The following is a 25,852-nucleotide window of genomic DNA, read 5'->3' as shown; positions in this document are numbered from 1 at the left end:
CGCCTGTACTGCAATACTTTAGTGTTCAGTATATTGTATAAGTGATTAGACTCGAGGGACAAAGTATAAAAGTTCAAATCACCCCCCTTTCCCTAGAACTGAAAAATGTTAGGTATTACCAAGTCCCAAAAAGTCCAATCTATCAATATATAAAAATGGTTATTCCCGGCCGCGAACCCGGTAACAGAAAACAGCATCCAAATGTCCGAAATGCCACTTTTTAAAAATCATTTTGCAACACATAAAAAGTGATCCAAATGTCGTCCAGTCCCAAAAATGGTAGCAATGAAAATCTCATGATGTCCCACAAAAAAATGACACTTAAAACAGCTCCATACGCCAAAGTATGAAAAGGTTATTAGCGACAGAATATGGCTAAATGAAGATTTCTTTATTAGTACAAACTATATAAATATGGTATTCCTGTAAAGCTCCGTTCATGGAAGAATAAAAAAAGTTATGGATTTTTATAGTAGGGTAGCAAAAAATAGAAACGTAAAAAACAAAAAAGAGCACCGACGGGAAGGGGTTAAATGTGCTTTGGAGGAATAACAACACTTCTCGTCATTATGTGGCTTGTAATCTTCCTTTTTTTTATCTGTTCTTTCTGCACTATGTATCTGTATCTCACCAGAAAAATCATTCCTCAAACTTTTTCTGCCTCTATCTGTTGGCCCCACCCACTGCTGTGACACCGCCCACTGCCATTGCGGGATGCATGAAATGGTGACAAGATCTGCAGTCTCCCCACACAGTGCTCACTGCTAAATGCACCATGCAGTGAGAGGGACAACATTCTGGTAAGGACAGGAAATGGAGAGCACGTCCCGTCTGCTCAGGCCAAGTTTTGAAGAGACACTGAGCTGTCAATCAAAAGAAGAGGGTGGGGTTCACTGACAGCCTGGAGAAAACATGACTCTTCTATTCAGAAGTTGACTCATGTCTACTCATTTGCATATCATAAAACCAGCTGTCATTATGGTACAGTGCCTCAGTGGCCGATAATTTTAGGTGATACGGGAAGGACTTTTACCCCTTTACCAGCAGATATTACTGGTGTCAGGGGTAAAATTTCTGGTCACACGTCTTCAAAGAAGAGATCACTTCTGCCAAAAGGGAAAAAAAAAGGATACGTCCCAGCTTGTGTCTTTAAGTACAGACGAAAATGGTGTTCATCCATATACTCCGATTTCATTGTGTGAATTATTCTGGGTCGTGAAGCCAAGGGTCTCCGGTGAAGGACTCGGAGGGGAGTTTTTTGTAAAATTTTCAGCTCCTGTAATACACACAAATACATACAGCAAGGATCAGCTGTATTTAAAGTGTCATTTGAATCTCAAGCAAATAGGCCGTGTCAGGTGTAATGCTCCATTCACTTCTATAGGAGATCTGGATACAGCCAAACCTGCCTTCATGTATAGGTGTTTACAACTCCTGTAGAAGTGAATTGGGGGGAGGGACAAACAGAGCAAAAATTCTCATGAATAACTTAGATAATTACGATGGGCCATAATAGGTGCAATGCAATAATAAAAATTGTACATAGTCTTCACAACCTAGAATAATAGTCTGTATGTAAGATGTTGGGTACAATCAAACACCCCTCGTCAAATCACTTTTCCCCTTTTTCAATTGTAAACATTTCGCATAATCATTCCATAGTCCTCCTCATATTTTGTTAAAGGGAACCAGTCAGAAGATTTTACCCCATTAAACTACTCTCCCCCCAACAGGTAGATTAAGAACTGCCCTTTCTACAATAACCTCTATCTGAAATCTCAGCAATTTCCCTCGAAATAAAAAAAACAACCTACAATAACAAGTCAGGCAAATAGGACTCTCTGTTCATTTTCACATGAGACAAGTCAAGTTCAGAGGTCGCAGAGGGAAAGTCCCTTCAGAACCCTATCTTCTATTCTACCTAGAAACATGCGGTTTGTATCATTTTAAACATTAGCTCCTCTTCCGGGTCGCACTACAGGCATTCCCCTACTTAAGGACACCTGACTTACAGACGACCTCTAGTTAAAGACGGACCTCTCTTCCCCCTGTGACCTCAGGTGAAGCTCTCTGGATGTTACTATAGTCCCACACTGCAATAATCAGCTGTAAGGTGTCTGTAATGAAGCTTTATTGATAATCCTTGGTCCAATTACAGCCAAACATTTTGAAACTCCAATAGTCACTGGTGCAAAAATTTCTTTTGTCTGGATCTACAATTATAAAATACAGTTTCGACTTGCATACAAATTCAACATAAGAACAAACCTATAGAACCTATCTTGTATGTAACCCGGGGACTGCCTGTACATGGTTCTGCAATGTCCAGAGCCAGAGATAGATATGCAGTTAAAGGACCTCTACCACCAGGATGAAGGATTGTAAACCAAGTACACTGACATACTAGCGTTTGCCCCCTCTAGAAGGATCTGCTCTTCTTTAACTTTTATATATCTTGGTTTTTAAGAAATAAAAAGGCTTTACAATTATGCAAATAAGCCTGGTGGACTTTTTTTTGTAAAAAACAAACAAACAAACAAGGGCATAAGAAGCTAAAAAAATAGCAGATCCTGCCAGAGGGGGCACACACCAATATGTCAGTGTGCTTGGTTTACAATCCTTCATCCTGATGGTAATGTCCTTTAAAGACAACGTTGGAAATGTGGGCTGTTGATAAAAAAAATGGTAGGAATGAGATATTTACCTGTCTTTGACTACAGCACACACCGCCACAAGCTTGATGTGATCTGAAAGATGGGAACCCAAACCTAAAGCATGTTTCTGGGTCCTAGAGAATTGAGGATGGGGGCACCTGAAGTGACTCTCCCCCTGCAGCCTTTAAACTTGACTCATATTGTCAACATTTTATACTACATCTGATGTAACTATATTAGTGTAAGGTCTTCACATATGTTCGGCACAAAGATAAATACCGTATATACTCGAGTATAAGCCGACCCGAGTATAAGCCAAGACCCCTAATTTTACCACCAAAAACTGGGAAAAACTACCGACTCGAGTATAAGCCGAGGGTGGGAAAAGCATTGGTCAAACCCCCCCAGTAGTATACAGCCTTCCAGCCCCCAGTAGTATACACCCTTCCAGCCCCCAGTAGTATACAGCCTGCCAGCCCCCAGTAGTATACAGCCTGCCAGCCCCCAGTAGTATACAGCCTGCCAGCCCCCAGTAGTATACAGCAGCCCCTAGTAGTATACAGCAGCCCCCCTGTAGTATACAGCAGCCCCCCTGTAGTATACAGCAAGCCCCTAGTAGTATACAGCAAGCCCCTAGTAGTATACAGCAAGCCCCTAGTAGTATACAGCAAGCCCCCCTGTAGTATACAGCCTGCCCCCACGGCCCTTAAAAAAAAAAACACTTAAATACTCACCCTCCGATGTCAGCGCGACTTACCGATGTCCCCGATGTCAGCGCGTCCCGTCTTCTTTCTTCTCCTCTTCACTCTTCCCGCGCCCATGTTTTCTTCTAGCAGGCGCATACTATGACGCGGCCGCTGCTGTCGATGATAGAAGAAAGAAGAGAGAAGAGGAGCCGCGGAGAAGAAAGAAGACGGGACGCGCTGACATCGGGGACATCGGTAAGCCGTGCCGACATCGGGGAGCCGCGTTGACATCGGAGGGGGAGTATATCATTTTATTTTTTTAAGTGGGTAATTTTTGGGGGGTAATAGACTCGTGTATAAGCCGAGGGGACGTTTTTCAGCACATTTTTTGTGCTGAAAAACTCGGCTTATACACGAGTATATACGGTACCTCCATTCCAAGCCAGGAAACTAGATAGTAATAACATGACAAACCTTAATGTCATTGAGAAATTCTACATCCTCTTTTCTTATGGTCTTCTCTGTCCAGATGAGAGCACTGTAGCACTTGGTCTTCTCTTCCTCCCCTTCTTTCATGTGTGCCACTGCCTCCCTTGAAAAAAAACTTTTGTTTAACAATTTTTAAATTAAATCAGTATACACACAATCTACCTATACACTATACTGGTCCATTTTTTTCTATATCTTTCTGTAACTAGACCAAAAATCTGCTAGAAAATCTTACCTGGTAACAATTTGCAAGTCACGGACTTTGATTTTGTCTGTGCTGTTTATTTTCTGTAACATAAAACAAACAAAAAAAAAACATTTTTTAGTGACAAGATTTTCAGGGAGAAAAAAATATAAATCGCCATTTTCCCATTTCAGCTAATTATTTTAATGTTTGTATGATAAAAATGTATACAATTTTCCAATATACTTTCTCTATCAATTACTTACAGTTTTCTAGATCTCTGCTTGCTGTCATTCTATGGAAAGCTTCTATGTTTACTACTATTGGACAGACGTCTGACCATGGTCACACAGGTGCACAGCTCGTTATAACACGCAGCTCTGATTACTCTCTGTGATATAACGAGTTGTGCACCTGTGTGACCATGGTCAGATTTCTGTATTGGTGAACATACTGTATTAGGGGATTTTTCTTACAATGCTAAACTTTGGTACTTTTGGTTAACCCCTTCAAGGGTTGCTTTTCTGGAGACAATGAAGTTTCTCCTATTGTAAGTCACACTGCATTTATTTTCTGGTTTATAGCCTCAGACCAGTATGTCATCCCCACATACCATACACATGTAGACTAACTTCACCCATCAGAAATGTATCACTTTGTAAAAGCTGAATTGCCATTTAATACTTTGGTTATTCATTCTTTCTTTCATCTTGTTACCCTTCACAAGGCATATTGATCTCTATAACCTCTATGTAACCACGCAGTTACCTGCTGAAGATCCTTCATGACTTGTTCAGTAACTCGGACTCTATGAGGATTCACAAGTTCTATTGCGAATGGTCTTCCTGCAAGACAGGAGAGTTCAGCAGATCAGATATATGGATGTGATAGGGGTTGTTTAGGATGAACACACACAACATTACATACCTCGCCCAAGGGTCCTGACATCCACATCCTCTCTGCCTGAAGAGGAGAAGTTGAAACCTTAAACATAAAAAAAATGTGAATAAACATCTTGTGATTTTTTTTTTTACATGTATTTTAATTTATATTATTTTAGATTAAATATACAATTGGAATTGGGCTGCTGACAATGATGGAAACATAGGAGAGGATTTATCAAGTGCTGGGGATGTTAAAGGGTTTGGCCACTTTTCCATAAATCTCTTCCATTAGACATGTCTCTGCATGTATATGTCTTATGTCTTTGCCTCCTTTCACAGCTTCAGCCTTTCCCTGTTCTCACCATGTTGCCCTCTCACTTACTGCTATAGGCCTTCCTTATGGCATCTCCTATTGCATCTTTCTTTTGACAGTCCCTCCTCACTGACAGAGACAGGGAGAGTGGAGAGGGAGGAAGCAGGAGGAGTCAAAACCCTCCTGCTACAGCTCCTCCTATTCAGCAGAGCTCAGACATGTCAACAAAGAATCACAGAGAGTCTGTACACAGTTCAAGAGTTCAGGGATCATCTACAAGGCAGTAAAGGCACATGGGTAACATATGTAAATTAAAAAAAAAAAAAAAAAAGCGACAAACCCATTTAACATAGCCATGCAGTTCAGGCCAGCTATATGAACATATCCTGCCAGCGCCTGACTGTGTGGCCAGGCATTGCCCACTCCCCGTCCAAGTGAAGTGCAAGGGGCATTAGGCAGAAAATAATCTTTATAAAGGTTTAGGTTTCCATGTAGATCTTTTAGCTTCTAACCTAAAAAGAAATGTTTTCACCCCTTGTCAAAAATTGAAAATGGAAAGTAATGGAAACTGTCCTGCCCACAAAGGTACAGCGTACTTACTGTCAGCTTGAAATACTGTCATAAGCTGTTCTGTAATCAACTCCTCCACTGAAGACTCCATCTTCCTCTCTCCATCAATAACCCAGGGAGTCTGAGGCAACGTCCTTGAATATTTGTTATATCGTCCTACAAATGACACCGACTATTTAATCCACTGTATTTAGATTTTCATATCATTATACCTTATATAAAATAGGTTTTTCTCCTCAAACTCTCCTGGATTGAAGGACATTGTGCAAACCAATAGGAATAAAGAAATATCACAAGTATTGTGACTGTTGTCGTCTATGACACAAAGCTGAGCTTAGATGTTGATGTGGTGGGGGAACAGAAAAATGTTGCGGGTCGCAGATGGCACCACTAACGGAACAATTGACTACCTACACCTAGGTCATCAATAGGAATTCCTGTTCTATCCATCAAATGTAATGTTCGTTTAAATGTCAATGACTATTTAACCAAGCACAATAAATACTAACTAGGAAGATGAAAGGATAACCGCACCGAGCCTCATTCTGTGTATCATCCTCTATGGCACTTGCGCTAATCAAATTAGAGGCAGTCCCCAGGTTATGTACAAAGTAGGTTCTGTAGGTTTGTTCTTAAGTTAAATTTGTATGCAAGTCACAACTGTATATTTTATAATTGTAGCCCCAGCCAAAATTTTTTTGGTCTGTGACAATGGGATTTTAAAAATGTTGTATTGTCATAAGAACCAGGATTAACACTAAAGCTTCATTACAGACACCTGTGATAACTGTTATAGCTGATCATTGTAGCCTAGGGCTAAAGTACAGTAAATTACCAACATCCAGAGGTCCGTTTGTAACTAGGGGTCATCCTTAAGTCGGGTGGTTCTTAAGTAGGGGACCACCTGTACTGATATGACTCCCATAAATAAATTATAAAAACATATACATTTTTTTAAGATAAAGTAAAAGAATTACCTGCCACAAAGACTGATGCATGGTTGCACTGGATATCAATAACTTGACATGTCGTCTTTGGAGAAGATGGGGGCCATGGAAAGTGCCTTTAAAACATTCCCATGTCAATATTATACTATAAATTCATAAGTCACTATATATACTCTCACATATAGTCACACATATTTCTGTTTCACTTTGAATAGTTCATTCTCTGTAAATTGCCCAGGATGGTGGAATCAGAAATTCTACTTTAAAGTCAGAGGCAAATAGTTTTTTTCAAGTCAGCGCTGAAGTCAAGCTCTCCCTGCCTCAGAACATCACGTGACTGACATCATTCACCAGACGTGAGGAGAGCCAGTTAGTGATGTCCCTGAAGGCAGGACTGTCAAGTCAAATGAACGAGGCATTTTGAGGTGTAGAGAATTTGACTTTAGCACTGAACTCTCTGCCTCTCGGCGTGATACAACCATTTTACATATGATTTCATATTTGATTTTCTAAATGACAGAAGTTTTCTTATGCTCTAGCGAAGGGAATTCATCAATAATGTTCATTTTGAGATCATTTGAAAATTAAAAAAAATATATATACTGTAAATTACCTTTATTACGTTTCAACTAGCCCTGTGTGTCCCCCAAAAAATGCTGCAAAGAATCTTAAGGTAGAATGCAAAAAAAAAAAAAAGAAGTTATGGCCCTAAAAAAAAAACCCCACATACAAAAATTCATTAAAAATGCCCCCCTCATTAAAGCCTTTTCAGGCCGCCTTATTAAGGGGTTAAAGAAACATGATCTGCACTCTGTGTTGATTGGCTTTAAAGCATACTTAAAGTCAGTTTCTGCTGACAGGTTCAAAATGTAGCGCTAAAATGAAAATAACTCGCAGGATAGACAAAAAAAAATGTAGTATGAACACAGCCCTAGATCCAAAGCACACAACCGTAAGGGGGCCTGTGATATGGCCACGCAATTTGTGGCCATATCATGACCCCCATAGAGCCATTCTATGGCACTCCATGATGGTGCAGCAAGTACACAGTGTCTCACCAAAGACCGAGCCGGGCGGCCATGCAGCTTTCTATGGAAAGGGGAGATAAGCGTTCACCCTTTTCCCTCCTCTACCTGGCTGTATGCTCATCAGGGCTACAGCCTGGAGAGCACACGGTTGTGTACATGAAGCCTTAGGCCTCTTGCCCATGAAAAATCTGTGAAAAACGTTCCGTGCGCTGAAGGGATCTCCCCACCGGAGCCTCTGATCAGTGGAATGAAGTGAAATGCTGAGTTCATTCCTGTCATCAGGCTTTAACCCCTACGGGACTCGGCCTCTTTTGGCCTTAAGGACGCGGCCCCATTCTTTAAATCTGACCTGTGTCACTATAAGTGGTTATAGCTTTGGAACGCTATGAGATATCCAGGGGATTTTGAGATTGTTTTCTCGTGACACATTGTACTTCAAATTAGTTTAAAAATTTGGATGAAATCTTTTGCGTTTAGTTATGAAAAAAACAAAATTTGGCAAAAATTTGGAAAAATTCTTTATTTTCAACATTCTAAATTCTCTACTTTTGAAGCAGATAGTCATAGCTCCCAAATAAATTCATAACTTACATTTCCCAAATGTCTGCTTTATGTTGGCATGGTTTTTTAAGATTCCACATATTTTACTAGAATGTTATGAGGCTCAGAATTTAGGTATCATTTTTCACATTTTTTGTAAAATCACCAAAACCTGTATTTAGATGGACCTGCTCAACTTGTAATTGACACTGAGAGGCCTAAATAATAGTGAGACTTGTAAATTACCCCATTGTGGAAACTACACACCTCAACGTATGAAAAACCACTTTTAAGCAGTTTGTTAACGCTTTACGTGTTTTATAGGGGTTAAAACAAAATGGAGGTGCAGTCTGCAAATTGTAATATTTTTTCACAATACACCCATTTTGGGTGGAAAATTAAACATTTACAATGGATTAAATTAATAAAGGCTCCACAAAGTTTGTTACCCAATCTCTCCCGAGTACACGGATACTCTATATGTGGTGGTAACCTGCTGTATGGGCGCACGGCCGGGCATAGAAGGGAAGGAGGCGCCATGCAGATCAGATCACATTGTACAGGCTATAATTTTTTTCTTTTTTTAATGTGGACCTATAGGGGCTTATTTCTTTTGCCACATGAGATGCACTTTTCTGGTACGTAATTTGGGGGAATCTATAGGCTAATTGGTGAGATTTTATTAACTCTTTGTTGGTGGAGGAAATGAAAATCATCACTTTTCAGGAAGATTTTTATGGGGTTTTTTTTGGCTGTTTACCATACCATAAAAATAGTATATTATTTTTATTTTATGGGTCGCCACGATTACAAAAAGACCTCATTTATATAGATTTTTTATTTTTTTCCCATTTTTACTGAATAAAAAGTAATTTGGCAAAAATGTTGTTAATTTTAGCATCACCGTCTTTCATATGGATAACTTTTTTATTTTTCACCTCACAAATCTGTTTAAGGGCTTATTTTTTGCGAGAAGGATTGTTCTTTTTAGTGGTCTTATTTTAGAGTGCATAACATTTTTAAAATCCCTTTTTAGAGCATTTTTATAGGGTATTAATTGAAAATGATCTTTTTTCTGGAGCTTTTTTTTGTTTTGTTTTTTACGGGGTTCACTTTGCGGATCTAATAACGATTCTGTTTTATTATGCAGATTGTTACGGACGCAGGGATACCAAATATGTGGGGGTTTTGTGTATTTTATTCAATTGTACTGAATAAAAACCAATTTGGAGAAAATCTTGTTCATTTTAGCATCACCATCTTTTCATATGCATAACTTTTTTATTTTTCGGCTGACAAATCTAGTTAGGGGCTTATTTTTTGCGAAAAGAGTTGTTCTTTTTAGTGGGCTTATTTTGGAGTGCATAACATTTTTTAAATTACTTTTTAGAGCATTTTTTATAGGGTATTAATTAAAAATTATCTTTTTTCGGAACGTTTTTGCGTTTTTTTTCTACGGCGTGTACCGTGCGGGTCCAGTAACGATTCTGTTTTATTATACAGATTGTTACGGACGCGGCAATACCAAATATGCGGGGGGTTTTTGTGTTTTTTATACTTTATTAAGTGTTTTTATAGGAAAGTGACATTTTAGGGGCTTATATTTTAATGTATTTATTTTTTATTTATTCTAATGTATTAACTTTAGTGTTTTTGACTTTTTTTTAAATAAAAAATACATACTTGAACCAGTGATGCTCTGATCACTGGTTTAAGTTCAATACACTGCTCTACAATACTATTTTATTGTGGAGCAGTGTAAACTGTCTGAGCAAGCTTGCGCATGCTCAGACAGTTTACAGTCAGACCCGGAAGGGGTCTGACTGCCATGGAGACCGGGCAGCTCCGGGGCACATGCCAGTCCTCGGAGCTGCCCAGAAGTGGATCGGATCCCCCGGTAAGCGGCACGGGGGATCCGATCCACAGCGCAAACACCCTTACACGCTGTGGTCATGTTTGACCGCGGCGTGTAAGGGGTTAACACCCGCGATCGGAGCCGGCTCCGATCGTGGGTGTTAGCGAAGGCTGTCAGCTGTACTAGACAGCTGACAGCCGCTGCTTCTGGTACCGGCTCCGTTCGTGAGCCGGTGCCAGAAGCAGGACGTTATAGAACGTCCCCGTGCGCTAAGCATCTAGCCCCGGGGACGTACTATAACGTCCTGGTGCGCCTAGGGGTTAAAGGGGTTGTCTCATTATAGCAAATTAATGTTATTGTTTGTACTATAAAAAGTTATACAACTTTCCAATATACTTTATGTATCAATTCCTCAAGGTTTTCTAGATCTCGGCTTGCTGTCCTTCTATAGGAAGCACTGTTGTTTATTTCTAGTGGACAGAAATCTGACCATGGTTACACAGGTGCACGGCTCGTTATATCACAAGGCTCTGATTACTCTCTATGATATAACGATCCGTGCACCTGTGGACTTTTTATTATAAAAACATTAAAGGAAATCTACCATCAGGATTATGGATTATAAACCAAGTGCACTTACATGCCGGTGTGTGGCCCCTTTGTAAGGATCCCCTCCTCTTTTAGCTTTTTATGCCTTAGTTTTTTTAAAAAAAGGCTTTAAAAATTATGCAAATGAGCCCGAGGGGCTCCACTCTCCATGGACGTTAATGGATTCTGGAGCCGCTGAGGCACATTTGCATAGTTTTTAAAACATATTTTTATTAAAAATTAAGGGCATAAGAAGTTAAAAGAAAAGAAGATCCTGCTAAAGGGGGCACACACCAACATGTAAGTGTATTTGGTTTATATTCCATGATCCTGATGGTACATTTCCTTTGATTTGCTGAAATGGGAATACCCCTTTAAGGTGGGGAGATCCCTTTTCACTGACTGCACTGGCTCGTGGGCAAGGGGCCTTAGTCTGACATCGATCAGCTATGTAAAGTTTCTACAGAGCCATGGTTTTCCCCATCAAAAAGATTTTTTGACGAAAATAGAATTGTGAGTAGAATAGAATAGAGTTCTGTGAACTCTGAACATCTTCCAAAAAAAGAAGAGAGGAGAAAACGTCAGACAATTAATCAGCAGATCATTAACCCCGAGCAGGTATCCTGCACTTCCTCTTCCCCTCCACACTCTTCTGTTAATGATACACGCACTACTCAGAAGGAGAGTTAGCAGAACTCACGTGACAAAGTCATCGTCTGTTATCTTGTCTAGAGCCTTAACAACAGCCATTCTCGTGAAGACGGACTGCGGAAAGAAGAGCAAACGTTAGACCATTATCTACATGGAAAAGAATCTAAGATTTACCCTCCACATCTTCCTACACAGAAAGGGGTATTCCCATTTAGTTTTTTTCTAAATTCACGATACATAATACATACATAGTATAATAAATATTTCAGGAAATCTAAAGAAGTAAAACTTTCTTCTAAAGGGCTTGTTGCATTATGGATTTCTGCATAAAAGGGATTGTACCAAGTTTGATTATAACCCCGTATCCAACTGCCGGGATCCCTACCGTTCACGATAAAAGGACCCAGCACGAGAACAGACATGTGAACAGATGCATAGAAATCAATGGGTTGTATGCCATCTGCAAAAAAGTGATAATGTACGGATGTCAAACACACCAATCTGAATGAGCCCTTAGTTGTTGTTCACATTACCATTAATTATACATGTAGCTCTTCCATTATATAAGATTGTGACGGAAACAACGCATGGAATGTGAATGTAATGTATTCTGTTCACTTTCCGTTCCCCATAGGGTTACATGTACGGAAGGCACCATTCAAACATGTTTCCACGATTTATCATTACTAACATGCAGGGAACCCAAACTTTGGCTGCAGACAGTTTAGGTTCACCCCTGTCTGCAGGCAGAGGCCAGCTAGAGAACAGCGCCCTCCTCCGACCCTTCTAGTAGGTTATTTTTTTACTATAGGCAGTCCCCAGGTTACGTACAAGATAGGTTCTGTAGGTTTGTTCTTAATTTGAATTTGTATGCAAGTTGGAACTGTATATTTTATAATTGTAACCCAAGACAGATTTTTTGGTCTCTGTGACAATTGGATTTTAAAAATGTTGGGTTGTCATAAGAATCAGGATTAACAATAAATCTTCATTACAGATGCCTGTGATAACTGTTACAGCTGTTTATTATAGCCTGAGGCTAAAGTACAGTAATTTAACAATATCCAGAGGTCCGTTTGTAACTAGGGGTTGTCTGTAAGTCGGGTGTTCTTAAGTGGGGGACCGCCTGTACTGTAAATGACTTTTATTATGTTTCAACTAGCCCTGTGTGTCCCCCAAAAAATGCCGCAGAGAATCTTAAGGAAGCATGTGAAAAAAAGAAGAAGTTATGGCCCTAAAACCGCCACATACGAAAATTCACTAAAAATGTCCGGTCATTAAAACCTTTTCAGGCCGCGTCATTAAGGGGTTAAAGAAACATGAGCTGTACGGTGTTGATTGGCTTTATAGCATACTTGAGTGGTTTATTAAGTCATTTTTTGCTGACAGGTTCAAAATGTAGTGCAAAAATTAAAATAACTCACAGGCGGGGTAATTTAATAAAAAAATCAGAATCTGACTGTGAGTCGGGTGTTCTTAAGTAGGGGACCGCCTGTAGTTTGGTTCTTCATGCAGTTTCTCACTCCCATGCCAACATCAGGACTCAGACCTTGCTTTATAGCAGGTGACTGCAAGCATGATGCTGCCCCCCACCTTGCCACAGGGTGTGCTGCCTGAAGCAAGAAGCTCATCTCACCTCATTGCCGCTGCACCCCTCTCAGCAGGTGAACAGAAAGTCACAAAAAGAATTCTAAAAAGCATATACCGTATATACTCGTGTATAAGCCGAGTTTTTCAGCACAAAAAATGTGCTGAAAAACCTCGCCTCGGCTTATACACGAGTCAATGCTAAAAAAAAAAAAATAATACTCACCCTCCGGTGTTCGCGATGTTCGTCGCGGCTCCCGATCCCTGTCGCAGCTCCCGGCGGCTCCCCGTGTCTCCTCTTCTGTCTTCTCTAGCCGGCAGAGTCGCGTCCATAAGATCTGCCGGCCATTGCACACTGTAATGCAGCGCTGTCGTCGCTGATGACGTTATCAGCGGCGACAGCGCTGCACCACAGTGTGCGACGGGCATCGCGATCTCCCGGCCAGAGAAGATAGAAGAGTGAAGAAGCCGCCGGGAGCCGCGATGGGGATCGGAAGCCGCCGGGAGCCGCGATGGGGATCGGAAGCCGCCGGGAGGAACATCGGGGACACCGGAGGGTGAGTATTAAGTTTATTTTTTTTATCTGTATGCTACACGGGGCCAGGGCTCTATGCTACACGGGGCCAGGGCTCTATGCTACACGGGGCCAGGGCTCTATGCTACACGGGGCCAGGGCTCTATGCTACACGGGGCCAGGGCTCTATGCTACACGGGGCCAGGGCTCTATGCTACACGGGGCCAAGGCTCTATGCTACACGGGGCCAAGGCTCTATGCTACACGGGGCCAAGGCTCTATGCTACACGGGGCCAGGCTCTATGCTACACGGGGCCAGGCTCTATGCTACACGGGGCCAGGCTCTATGCTACACGGGCCAGGCTCTATGCTACACGGGGCCAGGCTATATGCTACACGGGGCCAGGCTCTATGCTACACGGGGCCAGGCTCTATGCTACACGGGGCCAGGCTCTATTCTACATGGGGCCAGGCTGTACGCTACATGGGGCCAGGCTGTACGCTACGTGGGGGCAGGCTGTACGCTACGTGGGGGCAGGCTGTACGCTACGTGGGGGCTGGCTGTATACTACACCCTCGGCGTATACTCAAGTCAATATGTTTTCCCAGTTTTCTGTGGTAAAATTAGGGGTCTCGGCTTATACTCGGGTCGGCTTATACTCGAGTATATACGGTAATATTTTTTTTTTTTTTTTTTAAGATTTCTTAAAAACAAACACATCACAAGCTTCTTACACTACTGAACTACAAAAATCCCCAGGAAGGGTATGAAATCTCCTTTCTAGAATTCTAGAAATGAATCTCATCTTTCAGACTTCATCAGGCTCATCATTCTGGGAGCTACAGGACAGGAGATAAAGGCAGTTGGAAAGCTGCAGATAAAATATCCAATTTCAACAACTTAACAGATGAAAGAGGAACACATTTTTGTAAAATAGTTGCAAAACCGGGTGACTAAAATAAAAATGGAAGTAAAGTTCTGAGAATGTCAGCTATAACCTTCACTGCCCCCTGCTGCCGGAAACTGAATAGACGTGGTGGCTATTTTAAATCACAATTGTTCACACCATGTAAAGGATGTGTAGAATATTACTCTAGCTATTACATATCATACAATGTTTGTTACAATTATAGTTTGTGGTTGCTGCATTATAGATTCAGGTTTAGGGGTGTCTGTGGGGGTAGTTCAATATAGAGCTCCTTAAGAAGGACTCTTTATACGGGCTGGCTATTAAGATGGGACTGAGCGAGGATCTAATGGGGTCCCTCAATCTCCTCCAATGCCAGATCTACTGTATGAAGAAAAGCAAATGTCATGCAATCCAAGCAGCTAAGGTATAAAATCTGCCATGTCTGCACAGCAATCAGAATAATGAGAATAAGGGTCCTATTCCCTAAAATAATTGGTGCATTTGACAACACTCGTGCACCGCCACTGTATTCCTTTTTATGGGACTCCCGGAAATAACCAATGACCAAGGCAGCACTTGGTCATCTCTGGCAATCCCACAGAATCGCTAAATATGTATGACCAGGTCTTTTGGGACATTTCTAACAACTTTATCCTAAACTGGATCCTACAACTTTATCCTACTCTGTGATCCTGTAGTAGGTGCCTTTGTTTGTGTGCCTTTGTGTGGCCAGGCCACCTGACACTCTGGGCCCCGTAGCATACCTATTAGTATGCCACTGTGTTCTGCTATTTCCAACACTCTCATAGATAGTGAATGAGAGTGCTGGAGATACCTGAGCGCTGTGCTCAGTAAATTCCAACACTCCCAAAACAGAATGAACATTGACCTCCCACTATATTCAAATTAGTGGGGAAACGACTCATGTTCCCGTGAACGACCGGGGTCCGTACTTCTGATTGGTAGGGGGTCTCACCACTCTAACCTAAAGCCCTGTGGCAGCAGGCAAGGAGACCTTTTTTAACACATTTTTACAACATTCTGCTCTATAGCCCTAAGAAATAACCTAAACTCATTCAATGGCCGCATAGAGATAAAAAAAAGTTCTGATTTTTAGAATGACCATCATGATTTTACTCCATTCCTTAACAAGTGCTGCTCCGATAACACATTTTGACCTGTGTCTATGGTGACTGCACATCTTCTATTTTTCTTTTATCCCCGATGCCAAAAACGAGAGGATGCCAGCTTTCTGACGTCACCTATTAAATCTGGGTTTAGAAAACTCCAGACAGAAAGTATTACTTGCCCTGTATAAAACACACCTAGAAACCGAGTAAACAACAAAACAAACCGTACTTCCTCCTCCTCCCCCTACTGCTTCCTCTTTAGTCACATTTTATTTAAATAACTTGTCAATGCTGTATGGTATTACAGATTATACTTATATACTTATGTAGACTAGATAAAAGAGGAGAAAACATACTGAAAAGAAAAACATTTTTAATCATTTGGATGTAAAACAGCTTTGCCAGTATATAAATATAGGAAGTCCAATACACTATTGTTTTTATATTTGCGCTACTCACATAAATGGTTAAGTGTGTCTTTTTTAACTTACACCCCAAGGTTTTGAACTATTTTGTCTGTCAAGATTTTTAGTAGGATTCACTGCTCAGGATCCAGGCACAAATGTGCTTCATTTCTGGAGTTGGTGCCGGAATCGGATCATTGGAACAACGCTCAAGAAAGGACTACCGTGACTTACGTTTTTGGAGAATAATATTTGCCTTTAAGTTGGTGGGCGTGAATACGGATATTGACTTTTTCAAATTAATACCAGATAATTTGGGTCGAACACATAGAACCCCCACACATCAGCTTCTTTCAGAGAGAAAGGAAGGAGTCATCTGCTTCCTGTCCTATACTTTATCTAAACATATGGGTGGGGTGGATATTGAACCCCCAACGATTGGATACCTAGGAACTTTCCTATGGATATGTTATCAATATTTTTAGGAAACCTATACAGGGCTGCCTACTTTTGGACAGGAGATTTATAAATATGACCTCTTTATGCACCAGGAAAAGGTTAATTTAATTTAAAGCGGACCCGTCACCAAGGATGTCATTTTTAGCTGGCGACATAACAAATAGTCTATGTCATGCGGATTTTAAAAATGCATTTGTCAGCATTCTGAATCATTCAATAAAAGATTTATCAACATTACCTGGCTCCCTGCCAGCATCATGTGGTGAATCACAGGAGAGGGACAGCTGCAGCATGTGTGTGCCTGTGTCTTCTCATATATTCTTCCTCTCTCTCTCCTGCCTGCTCAATGCACATGACAGAAAGTGGGAAGGGGTGAGGAAGCTGCATGAGTGGGGAAAAGAGGAGACCGACACAGGCTGCAGCTGCCCCCTTCCCCAGGGACTCACCACATGCTGCTGGCAGGGAGCCAGGTAATGGGAATTAAACCTATATAAACTACTGAAGTGAATAAGAATGCTGACATAGGCATTTTTAAAATCAGCATAGCATAGGCTATTGGGACCTGTCATTAGCTTAAATTCACATTCCTGGTGACTGGTGTGCTTCAATAAAGGAAGGGGGAATGGAAGCTGCCAAACTGTAAATTTAAAGTAATACCTACTTCTAAAGGTTTAAAAGTCCTCCTGATAGAAACTAAACTTATCTGGTACTAAGCCACTGTACCTTAATTAGAGCCATTTTTCCGATATGCAAATATGTAGACAAGAGTTGATTTCTGAATAGAAGAGTCATGTTTTTTCCAGGTTGCCAGTAAACCCGGCCTCCTTCTTTTGACTGATAGCTCAATGTCTTTTGAAATCTAAGTCTGAGCAGACAGGACATTCTTTCCATGTTTGCATCCTGTCCTTACAGAATGCTGTCCCTCTCACTGCATGGTGAATTTAGCATTGAGCACTGTGTGGGAAACCGCAGATCTTGCCCCCATTTCACACAACCTGTGATGGGGGGCCGGAGCCAAGCAGAGTTTGGGGAACAATTTTACTGGTGGGAAGAGGTACACTTAAGGTGGGAAGCCTGCACTACTGGTTTCAACAAAGCCCCAGTGAGGGGATGGGATAAGATTTGCCTGTTCTTGAGGTTCCCTTTGAATAGCAGCGCAGATCTTTTGTTCTACTATTAGAAGTGTAACACAAGGTAGCATTACACACTGAAATCAATATGGAATGAAAGGTGAAAGGTCAGAACCCAAATGCAAGTGTGAACAAAGCCTTAGAGTTAGGCCTTTATCCATTAATGTTTTTGGTTGGGGATTTTGATTCAGCCAAAAGTTAAAAAAACAATGCAAAACACTGAAAAAAAGCCAAATTCTGGGCAAGAAGTGTCTGCAAGTAGGTTGGTGATTGTAGTAGAAGGTACATCCACTTATCTGTCCAGATTGTCCTGTTCAGCGCAACATTGTTGCCACTGAATGCATCAGGAGGGGCTTATTCTTTGATCCCCCATGATAATTGTATATGTTGTTGTCATATATATTGATATATGATATATTTATCATTTAGGGTTAGACTTCACTTATTGCATTGATGACTGCATCAATGTGATTAGATTAGAGTGTAAAAAAAGGCACCTTTATTCCTCATCTTTTTATGGTTCCACCATAGGTCATAATAAATGTTATTCTAAATGTGTCATTTTAATTATGAATTACTAATAAATGAATTACTTTTAAAATATTTTTTTTCTTGTAAACTGTAAGTAGTATGGTATGGTGAGCATGTCACTGTACCATATAGTTGCTGGAAAAAAGTGTCCCCGATCTTTTGCCTTATGTATGGCCCGGCGGTATGGCTTCTTATGGAGAGGGGAGGGGAGCACTCAACACTCCACCTCTTTAGCCGAATGTATGCTACACCCGAGCCTTAGAAAAACCTGTGGAGTCCTACCTGGTAAGTATCACAAAGGAGAAAACATTTCACAATTGCACTGTGAAATCTGCAGCAAACACTGGGCTTCAGTTCTTACACCGGAAAAAAAACCCCTGCTTTTACATCAATGAGCAAACAATTACCTGTTTATTTTTGGTAGGTTTAAAACAGTCCTTGCACACTGTGACCCTAAAACAAAAAGAGGACCATTAGAGGAATGGAACAAAGAGCAAAAGGAAAGAATCCTGAAAAAATCTGAACTTACTTATATAACGCAAACAAATATAATGCACAAAGGGATGCCAGGGTACATGGGAAATGCACACAGTAAGAGGTAAGAGGCATCTGCTAGCACAGAACTATGACGTCAGCAGGCGATGACACTGCCGGCCAGGAACCTGAGGAGGTAGTCGGGGAGAAGAGGACTCCGGGGGACAGCGCAGGAGGGTGATATGGTAGTTAATATTCGAAACATTAATCGCTCTCTCCAGTCTGATAAACTGCGCAATTCACAGCTCAGAACTATGACAGAATACATAGACATGGGTCCTTCATACAGCTCATCAGCAGGGGTGTCAACAGTCGCACCCTCACAAAATATGATACTGATGGCTTATCCGAAGGATATGCCATCAACATTATGGTCCCAGAGATCCCCTTTGAAAATATTATGGTATATAATACATCTATACCAACATTTGGAGAGAAAAAAAAAAACAGGACTGCACATCCATAAATTATACAATGATAAATTGCCGCTAGGCTAAATTAATATAATTGGACTTCTGGTTCTAAGTTATAGTTGATCAAATTGCAGGAAACTTACTAACCACTTAAAGGTAACCTTGTTTTAGTGGTTCCCTATGGCAGAGGGTGCAGCATCACATGGTGTCTGCAACACATCAACGGCAGGGACCAAGCAGCCAGTAGTACCCCTACAGACAAACTAAGCCCCTATTGCTCTGGGCACCCAACAAGCACTGCTGCACAGCAACAGCAGGCGCCATGCAGTATCGCCCCATGTGAACATGTATCAAATGCTCACCAATCCGTATGGTCAGAGAAACTAAATGTGAGCAATGTAAAGTAGGTATAACAAAAAACAACGCACCCACTCCTGGTAGCAAATGAGGTATAACTTTTAAACATAGAAAAGAAAGAAAATCCAGTTTCAAGTCTTCCTCATATTTCAGAAAAGTTCATTTTAGCAGCTTGTATTAAAATTTGGTATAATAGATGAATATGTAAAGTAGGCAGCCACTTTTTAATTTGCAGGAGACTGTGCAAAACACTTTGACCCACTAACACAAAAGGGCTTGTGCAATATGATCAAAATGTAATCAGGAACCTTGAGTTTGATTCATTCATGTATCCAAGTGGAAATTGATTTTTGTATAATGTACAGTCCACAACTCTCCAATTATTAGTATTGTACATCCAAATCTTTCATCATTGCCTTGCAAAGTTTATCCAATAATATATATTGACTGAGAATGCATTTCCCCGTGGACCCATCACCTGCAGGTAAACAAAGAGCGTGGCTCGTAATGAATCATACACTGTAAATTTATTAGATGAGTAACAGATGACCTGTACAGTGCTTTCCCCTAGCAAGGACTATGACTAAGAAAAAGCAATAAATGAGGAATATGACTTGAATTCTGTAGTAAAAAGTAAAAGATTGACATCTCCGGGGCAGGAGCACTTACAGGAAATGGCAATCCTCATCTGTATCTTGGTGACAAAACACCACCCCGACTTCAAACAAGCTCTAAAAACAAAAAGACTAAATCAGCAATAGAAGTGCGGTAAATAAACAGGGGAAGGGAGTACATGCCTGCAAGAGTAAGTGAAAGCCACAAAAAGAGCAAACCGTGTTACAGAACATCTACAGCCAAATCCATCTGCTGTATGCAAGTCTCTGTGCTGGGGGGATAACACGAAGGTGTTTTGGTTTTTTAATAGGTATAAAGTTCAGCTCGTTTCAGTAACTGGGACTAAGTGGACTTTCAAGATGTAGCAAAAGTGGCGCAGTTTCATATGAAAAGGGAGAGCTTAGGACATCTACCACCACATTTAGGGGTGACAGGCTGTCCCCAAACGGATGCTTGTTACCTTAGGGGTGATGGGGGTCTGCTGCTGGCATGCATTGGGCCGTCTTCTCTAATGAAATATCGACTTAGACTTATGCGAATGAGCCGGAGGCTCTCACCGCTCAGCTAGCCGAGCGCCTCCTGGCTCAGTCGGAATCTAATTTATTCACAACCGTTCTGTTTTCCTCCATGCATGTAGGCTGGCTGCAAGCGCTGCAGACATCCGGTGACGTCACCCGGCTGCACAAGGAAGGTAGCTACTGCGCATGCACGGGTGACAAGCGGGTGACGTCACCGAGCGGTAAAGCGGTAAAGTCGATATTTCGTTATAGAAGACAGCCCAGGAGTCTTCCATCATCCCTAAGCTAACGAGCATCTGTTTGGTGGTAGATGTCCTTTAATGTGGTGGTAGATGTCCTTTAATGTGGTGGTAGATGTCCTTTAATTTCATAGACTGTAAGCTCTTGTGAGCAGGGCCCTCACTCATATTAAACAGTCCATAGAACTGTTATCAATCTGTAAGGTCTTATTTTATTTCTATATGTTCCAAAGAAACTGTAAAGCTCTACAGAAATTTAAAGGCGCTATATAAATAAAGATTATTATTATACATTTCTCTAAATCATACAACCAGGGATTCTTTCATTATTTAGCGGGATAAAAAATCTGATCCAACAAATCACAAGAACAGGAGCCCTATTCTCTCTAACAAACGGAGAAGAAGATAGAGCATGTGTCCTTCCGCTCCATTCACGGTCTATGGGAACGCTGGAAGTCGGCCGGCATATCTCTGCCATTCCCATAGACAGTAAATGGTAGCAGGAATATTGACACTCCCATATTAATGAATGGGGCGGCAGGGCACATCCTCGATCTGTGGGTTCATCAATCGATGAGAACAGGATCCCCGATTCTCAAGATTGTTGGGGGTCCGTCAGATCAGATCCCCATGGATCACAATGTTATCTCCTATCATGTGGATGTGTCATCAGAACCAACCCCTTTAAAAAGTTTCCTATGGCATTAGACATTACAGAGGGGCCTCCTCCCTGGGAACCGCTCTTTATGTGTCAGAGCTGAGAGGTTTATATTAAAGAGGAGGTTATGAATGCAGTGGCAAGAAATAAAATATTGTATGGTTTATTCCGGAAGAAGACAATCCTACCTTGCTCACTGCTTGTACCCCGAGTTCCTCAGAGATCATGGGGTGAATTATCCATTTGTAAGCCTCTTTTAGTTGGATAATATCTGCCTTTTCCAAAAGACGATCTTGTCTTCTGTTTTGGTAAAAATAAATTTTTAATTAGGAAGTTTGCAAAATACTTTCAAAATATCAGTTATTTCCTGCATAGATGATATCTGCAGAAACCTACAGAAAGAGCACAACACAATCTGCCACTTATTATCCACATATAGACATACCCTTAACAGTTAGAAAATCATGGCCGCTTTCTTCCTGCAATTGCCCCAACGCTATCAAATTGTGCATCTTACTTTAATTTAACGCAATAGAGCTGCACTACCATGCTCAACCTGTGGATTACGGGTGGCACGGTTTTTTTTTTAATCCTGGTCAACTCCTTTAAAAGTACACAAAACTAACCATCTTTCTATTGCTGATATTGTATATTTAGTCTCATTTTCTAGGAAGCCATGTTAATGTTAATAATGAGGAACTAATAAGCATCTTCATAAAGGTCAGACAAGCCCGTAACCCTTCTCTCATATTGAAATGGAAAGCTAAACGGGAGGTCAATTTTAGTTTGCAAATATTCACAAATAGCCAAAATAGACAACAGGTTAAATAATGACTGTCTGGTTAGATTAGGGTCAGATGCCAAGTCTCCCAATGGTTGGGAGAATATGGACTCAAAAGTCCCCCCCTAAGGCTACACAAACATGGAATTTTTCTTATAAGTCAGTGTATACGTATAAAGATCCTGATGTATACACAGAGTGTATCCAATAGACATATAGATACTCATATAGGTGGCATGCTTTTTGGTGCTCAGTATATTTTGCATACTGAAGGAATCACAGGATAGAAAGCCGAAGCAAGCTCCGTCTTTCCTTCCTGTTGAGCATCATATATAAGCTCAGCAGAGGCCATTAGAGCCTATGTAGGAGGGGTGTTTCGCGTTGCATCCATCCCAGGCTTCCACAGAGCATACTCTCATGGAGGTCCCTACTGAAGTCACTGTCCAAATAAGGACAGTGACACCACTTGGGGTAATACCGTAAAAATCGGCAGCCCAACGTTGTAAAGGTATGTTGGGAATCCCCCTGACAAATCCTTACAATGGAAGGCGAAAAATGCAATGATAAACTATCCTGAAAGGAATTTTCCAGAAAACTCTGGAAAAAAAACCCTAAGGGTTGGGATAGATAAACCCAAAAGTGTACTGCTCTGCTCTGGTCTCCTGTTTTTTGGCACAAGTGACCTTGCAGGGCGATGATGAGACTACTGCTTGGCCAAAGTGGGTGCCAGGACATATTGTTAATGTAAGGCCCCTTTCACACAAAGATATACTCGCGCGCATACAGCCTCTCCATAGGGACGTGTGGTGGCGGCCGTACATACAGGAAAAGATAGAGCATGCTCCATCTTTGTCCCGTCAATGGTACGGTGAGACGTCTGTGTGGGCTCACCGTACCATGGCCGGGGGTCATAGGCGTCTACAAGGACTAATATCAATATCTGTACCCAAATGACTCGTGTGAAAAGGCTGTGGGATGGGAATAGACGCCACAGAGAATATTGAATTAGTTTAGGAGGTAAACATTTTGGCAAGTCACTAATTACTTGACAGATCTAACGGTATAACTGATTTGTGGATAAATGTAAGTGGACATCCCCTTTATGAGGAAAAACCTGGTATATTCTCTTGTTGTTTTGCTTTCATTTTAGTTGAATAAACAAAAAGTGCGTAATAGCAGATGAGGGAATAGTACTTACCTCATTTCCTCCTGTGCTTGCAGCCATGCAGAATGCTACATCCAGGCACGGAAACACCCAAAAAAAGGAAAGAAACCTTCATTACTATAAACAAGTGTATGTACTATATCACATCAGAGAAATGCGCCTCTTTCTCCACAGTTTGTCTCATTTGCCGAATTCTGCGCTGCTAGCAGGAGGGACAGATATTCAGAGATGAAAGATTACACAGAAGTTCTACAGGGAAGGGGTAGCAGGGAGTCACAGCAGCTACGTCTTGCTTTTTAAGTTGGGGGTCAGTGGTTGAGGCTAGGAGACACGCAGGGAGCACCTCGGACCCAAACGTAAAGTTTGGGACTGCTCATCTCTACCTAGGTCTCCACCCAGAGAACTGCATGGTACATATTGAGCCTGCAGAGGGCAAACAAGTATAGTTGGCACCTCAATGGAAGATCGTAGTCACTATTGATCCGTATTCACACACTGAACATGACATGGGCTCCTTGCTCCAGTGCGATGTTGTTTACTTTTCTGATGTCCGTTACCGCAATTTGTCCATTCCAGTGGACTCTAGTACGCAAGAGTCACAAAAGTAGATTTCTCACAAGTAGAACCTAGAAAGTTAATTTTGGTGGAGATTGATGGTGTAATTTGCACCAAATATATAAAAATATCTGAAACAATTTGGCGTATCCAAGTCTAGTAGATCCTACTTCCCCTCCAACTCACTGGAGGAATTTCTCAATAGGCTAGGCTAGCTTTTTTAACCATTTTTCAATAGTGGACTGAATGGAGTAAACATTTTGCAGAATGTTGGTATAAGGTACCAGTATATAGTTTATTGAGGAGTTGTATTGTTAGAGATGGCACAATTTCAGGATACATATGTTTTATCTATCTTTTGTTAAAGTTTTCAGGGGAGAATGTGGAAAAACCATACAATTCTTTTGTGTTCCAGATATATAGACTACTTATCTCTACGTATATCTGTAATCAAAATAAAGTCAGGATTGATAATCAGTCAGCCCACATACATGGTTAAAAGTGCTCAAAAAGTTGTAGGCAAAACAAAATAAAATCAGTAAACTAAATAAAAAAAGCAGTAATGAACCACACCTAAAAAGTTTATATATATATTGCCAGCAAGCTATTTTTTTTGTTTGTAAGAAAAAAATACAATACATTTGGCATTGCTGAAAATCTTAATGATTTGCTTAAAAGTTATGAGGCAAAAAACATTTAAGAGATTCTTAGGTCCCATACAGCTAAACCCCCTGTGATCATAGATGCCCCTACGGTTTATGACACTTATTGAGTTTAGTCCTCTGGAAACCTAACCTATCACGCTTAGGCCCCTTCCACACTTGCGTGGCACATCACGTCAGAGTCTGATCAGGGTGCGATCAGGGTTTGGTCAGTGAAAAACGCACATTTTGCATCAGAGTGCAATCAGTTTTCAGTCAGAGTTTGTTCAATGCAATTTCAATGCGTTTTTCATCCGCAGAAAATGCGCGCGAAAAGGACTCGGGACTGAGCTCTATCTTTTCTATGGCAATTGATGCGTGAAAAACGCATTGTACTTGCAAGTGTCTCAGAGTGCAATGCGTTTTTGATGCATCTCCATAGACTTGTATGGTGCGTTTTTCACGCACGTGACTTGCAAAAGTAGAGCATGCCGAGATTTAAACGCGCGTTAAAAAAAAACGCACGTGTGTGCGTGAAAAAAAATGCAAATCTGAAAAGACCCATTGGTTACAATGGGTCAGAGTGCAATGCAATGCAAACGCGCGTGAAAAACGCAAGTGTGAAAGGGGCCTTAGAATGGGAATATGCTTAGCTGAGTCACTTTTACCGCTCACCCACACTGGATGTACACAGAGACTTGACCCCATTCGAGATGCTATGCATGTGCATCTCCACACGCGATCTCAGTGATATATAGCCTGCTGCTTGACCAGTGGAGTGTCTAGGAACTCCCCTATGTGAACGGGAATGGGACAAAACGTTTACTCTGGAAGCCTTTGAACTGTGCCACAAACTGTCCAGACTAATTACAAAATTCTGTCTAAGTGGTATTGGGTACTGACTAGGTTACACTCTGTGTTTCCTAACAGCTCAGATAGGTGCTGGCGCTGCCACCGAGCCCCCAGTACAATGACACCTATCTGGTGGGGTTGTCCACTGTTCCTGTCGTTTTGGACCCAGGTGTGCAAACCGATAGCTTACCCGACAGGTCCTAGATAATGACCCTGCAGTTCTACTGCTTTCTCTACTTCCCACCACAGTATCCAAAGCACGTTCCCTAATGGGATTTATGCTGATCGCTGCCCGCATCCTTATCTCTAGACTATGGAAAACCTCTAGAGTACCCCAGATCTCCAACTCGCTCAGCGAGGTCACCCACCTGCACAAACTGGAAGAAGTTACCATAGACTCGCACTGCATGGGAGTTGCCCACGCCCTTGTCTGGGGCCCTTGGCTAACATTTAAACATTCTTGTTCTTT

At 41.4% G+C, this 25,852-nt stretch overlaps 1 protein-coding gene across 3 annotated transcripts in view; it reads right to left on the bottom strand.

Annotated features, from left to right (window-relative positions):
* Nucleotides 1–25,852, bottom strand: part of PUS10 (pseudouridine synthase 10) — a 49,186-nt gene that overhangs the window by 5,637 nt on the left and 17,697 nt on the right. For 2 of the 3 annotated variants that reach the window (XM_072140579.1, XM_072140582.1), the window contains 12 exons: nt 23,369–23,403; nt 21,578–21,689; nt 20,029–20,090; nt 18,463–18,508; nt 11,439–11,503; nt 6,758–6,843; nt 5,811–5,936; nt 4,941–4,997; nt 4,782–4,858; nt 4,065–4,117; nt 3,815–3,932; nt 1,134–1,276 (listed from right to left, as the gene is read on the bottom strand). In XM_072140579.1, coding sequence (XP_071996680.1) covers nt 1,134–1,276; nt 3,815–3,932; nt 4,065–4,117; nt 4,782–4,858; nt 4,941–4,997; nt 5,811–5,936; nt 6,758–6,843; nt 11,439–11,503; nt 18,463–18,508; nt 20,029–20,090; nt 21,578–21,689; nt 23,369–23,403 — 980 coding nt within the window. The remainder of the gene's footprint in view (nt 1–1,133; nt 1,277–3,814; nt 3,933–4,064; nt 4,118–4,781; nt 4,859–4,940; nt 4,998–5,810; nt 5,937–6,757; nt 6,844–11,438; nt 11,504–18,462; nt 18,509–20,028; nt 20,091–21,577; nt 21,690–23,368; nt 23,404–25,852) is intronic. The other variant, XM_072140581.1, reaches the window with a different exon arrangement.

This window comes from Engystomops pustulosus, chromosome 3, assembly GCF_040894005.1.
Source record: "Engystomops pustulosus chromosome 3, aEngPut4.maternal, whole genome shotgun sequence".
NCBI lineage: Eukaryota > Metazoa > Chordata > Amphibia > Anura > Leptodactylidae > Engystomops > Engystomops pustulosus.
Note: the sequence above shows the minus strand (reverse complement) of the source record. Positions and strands in the feature narration are given on the sequence as shown.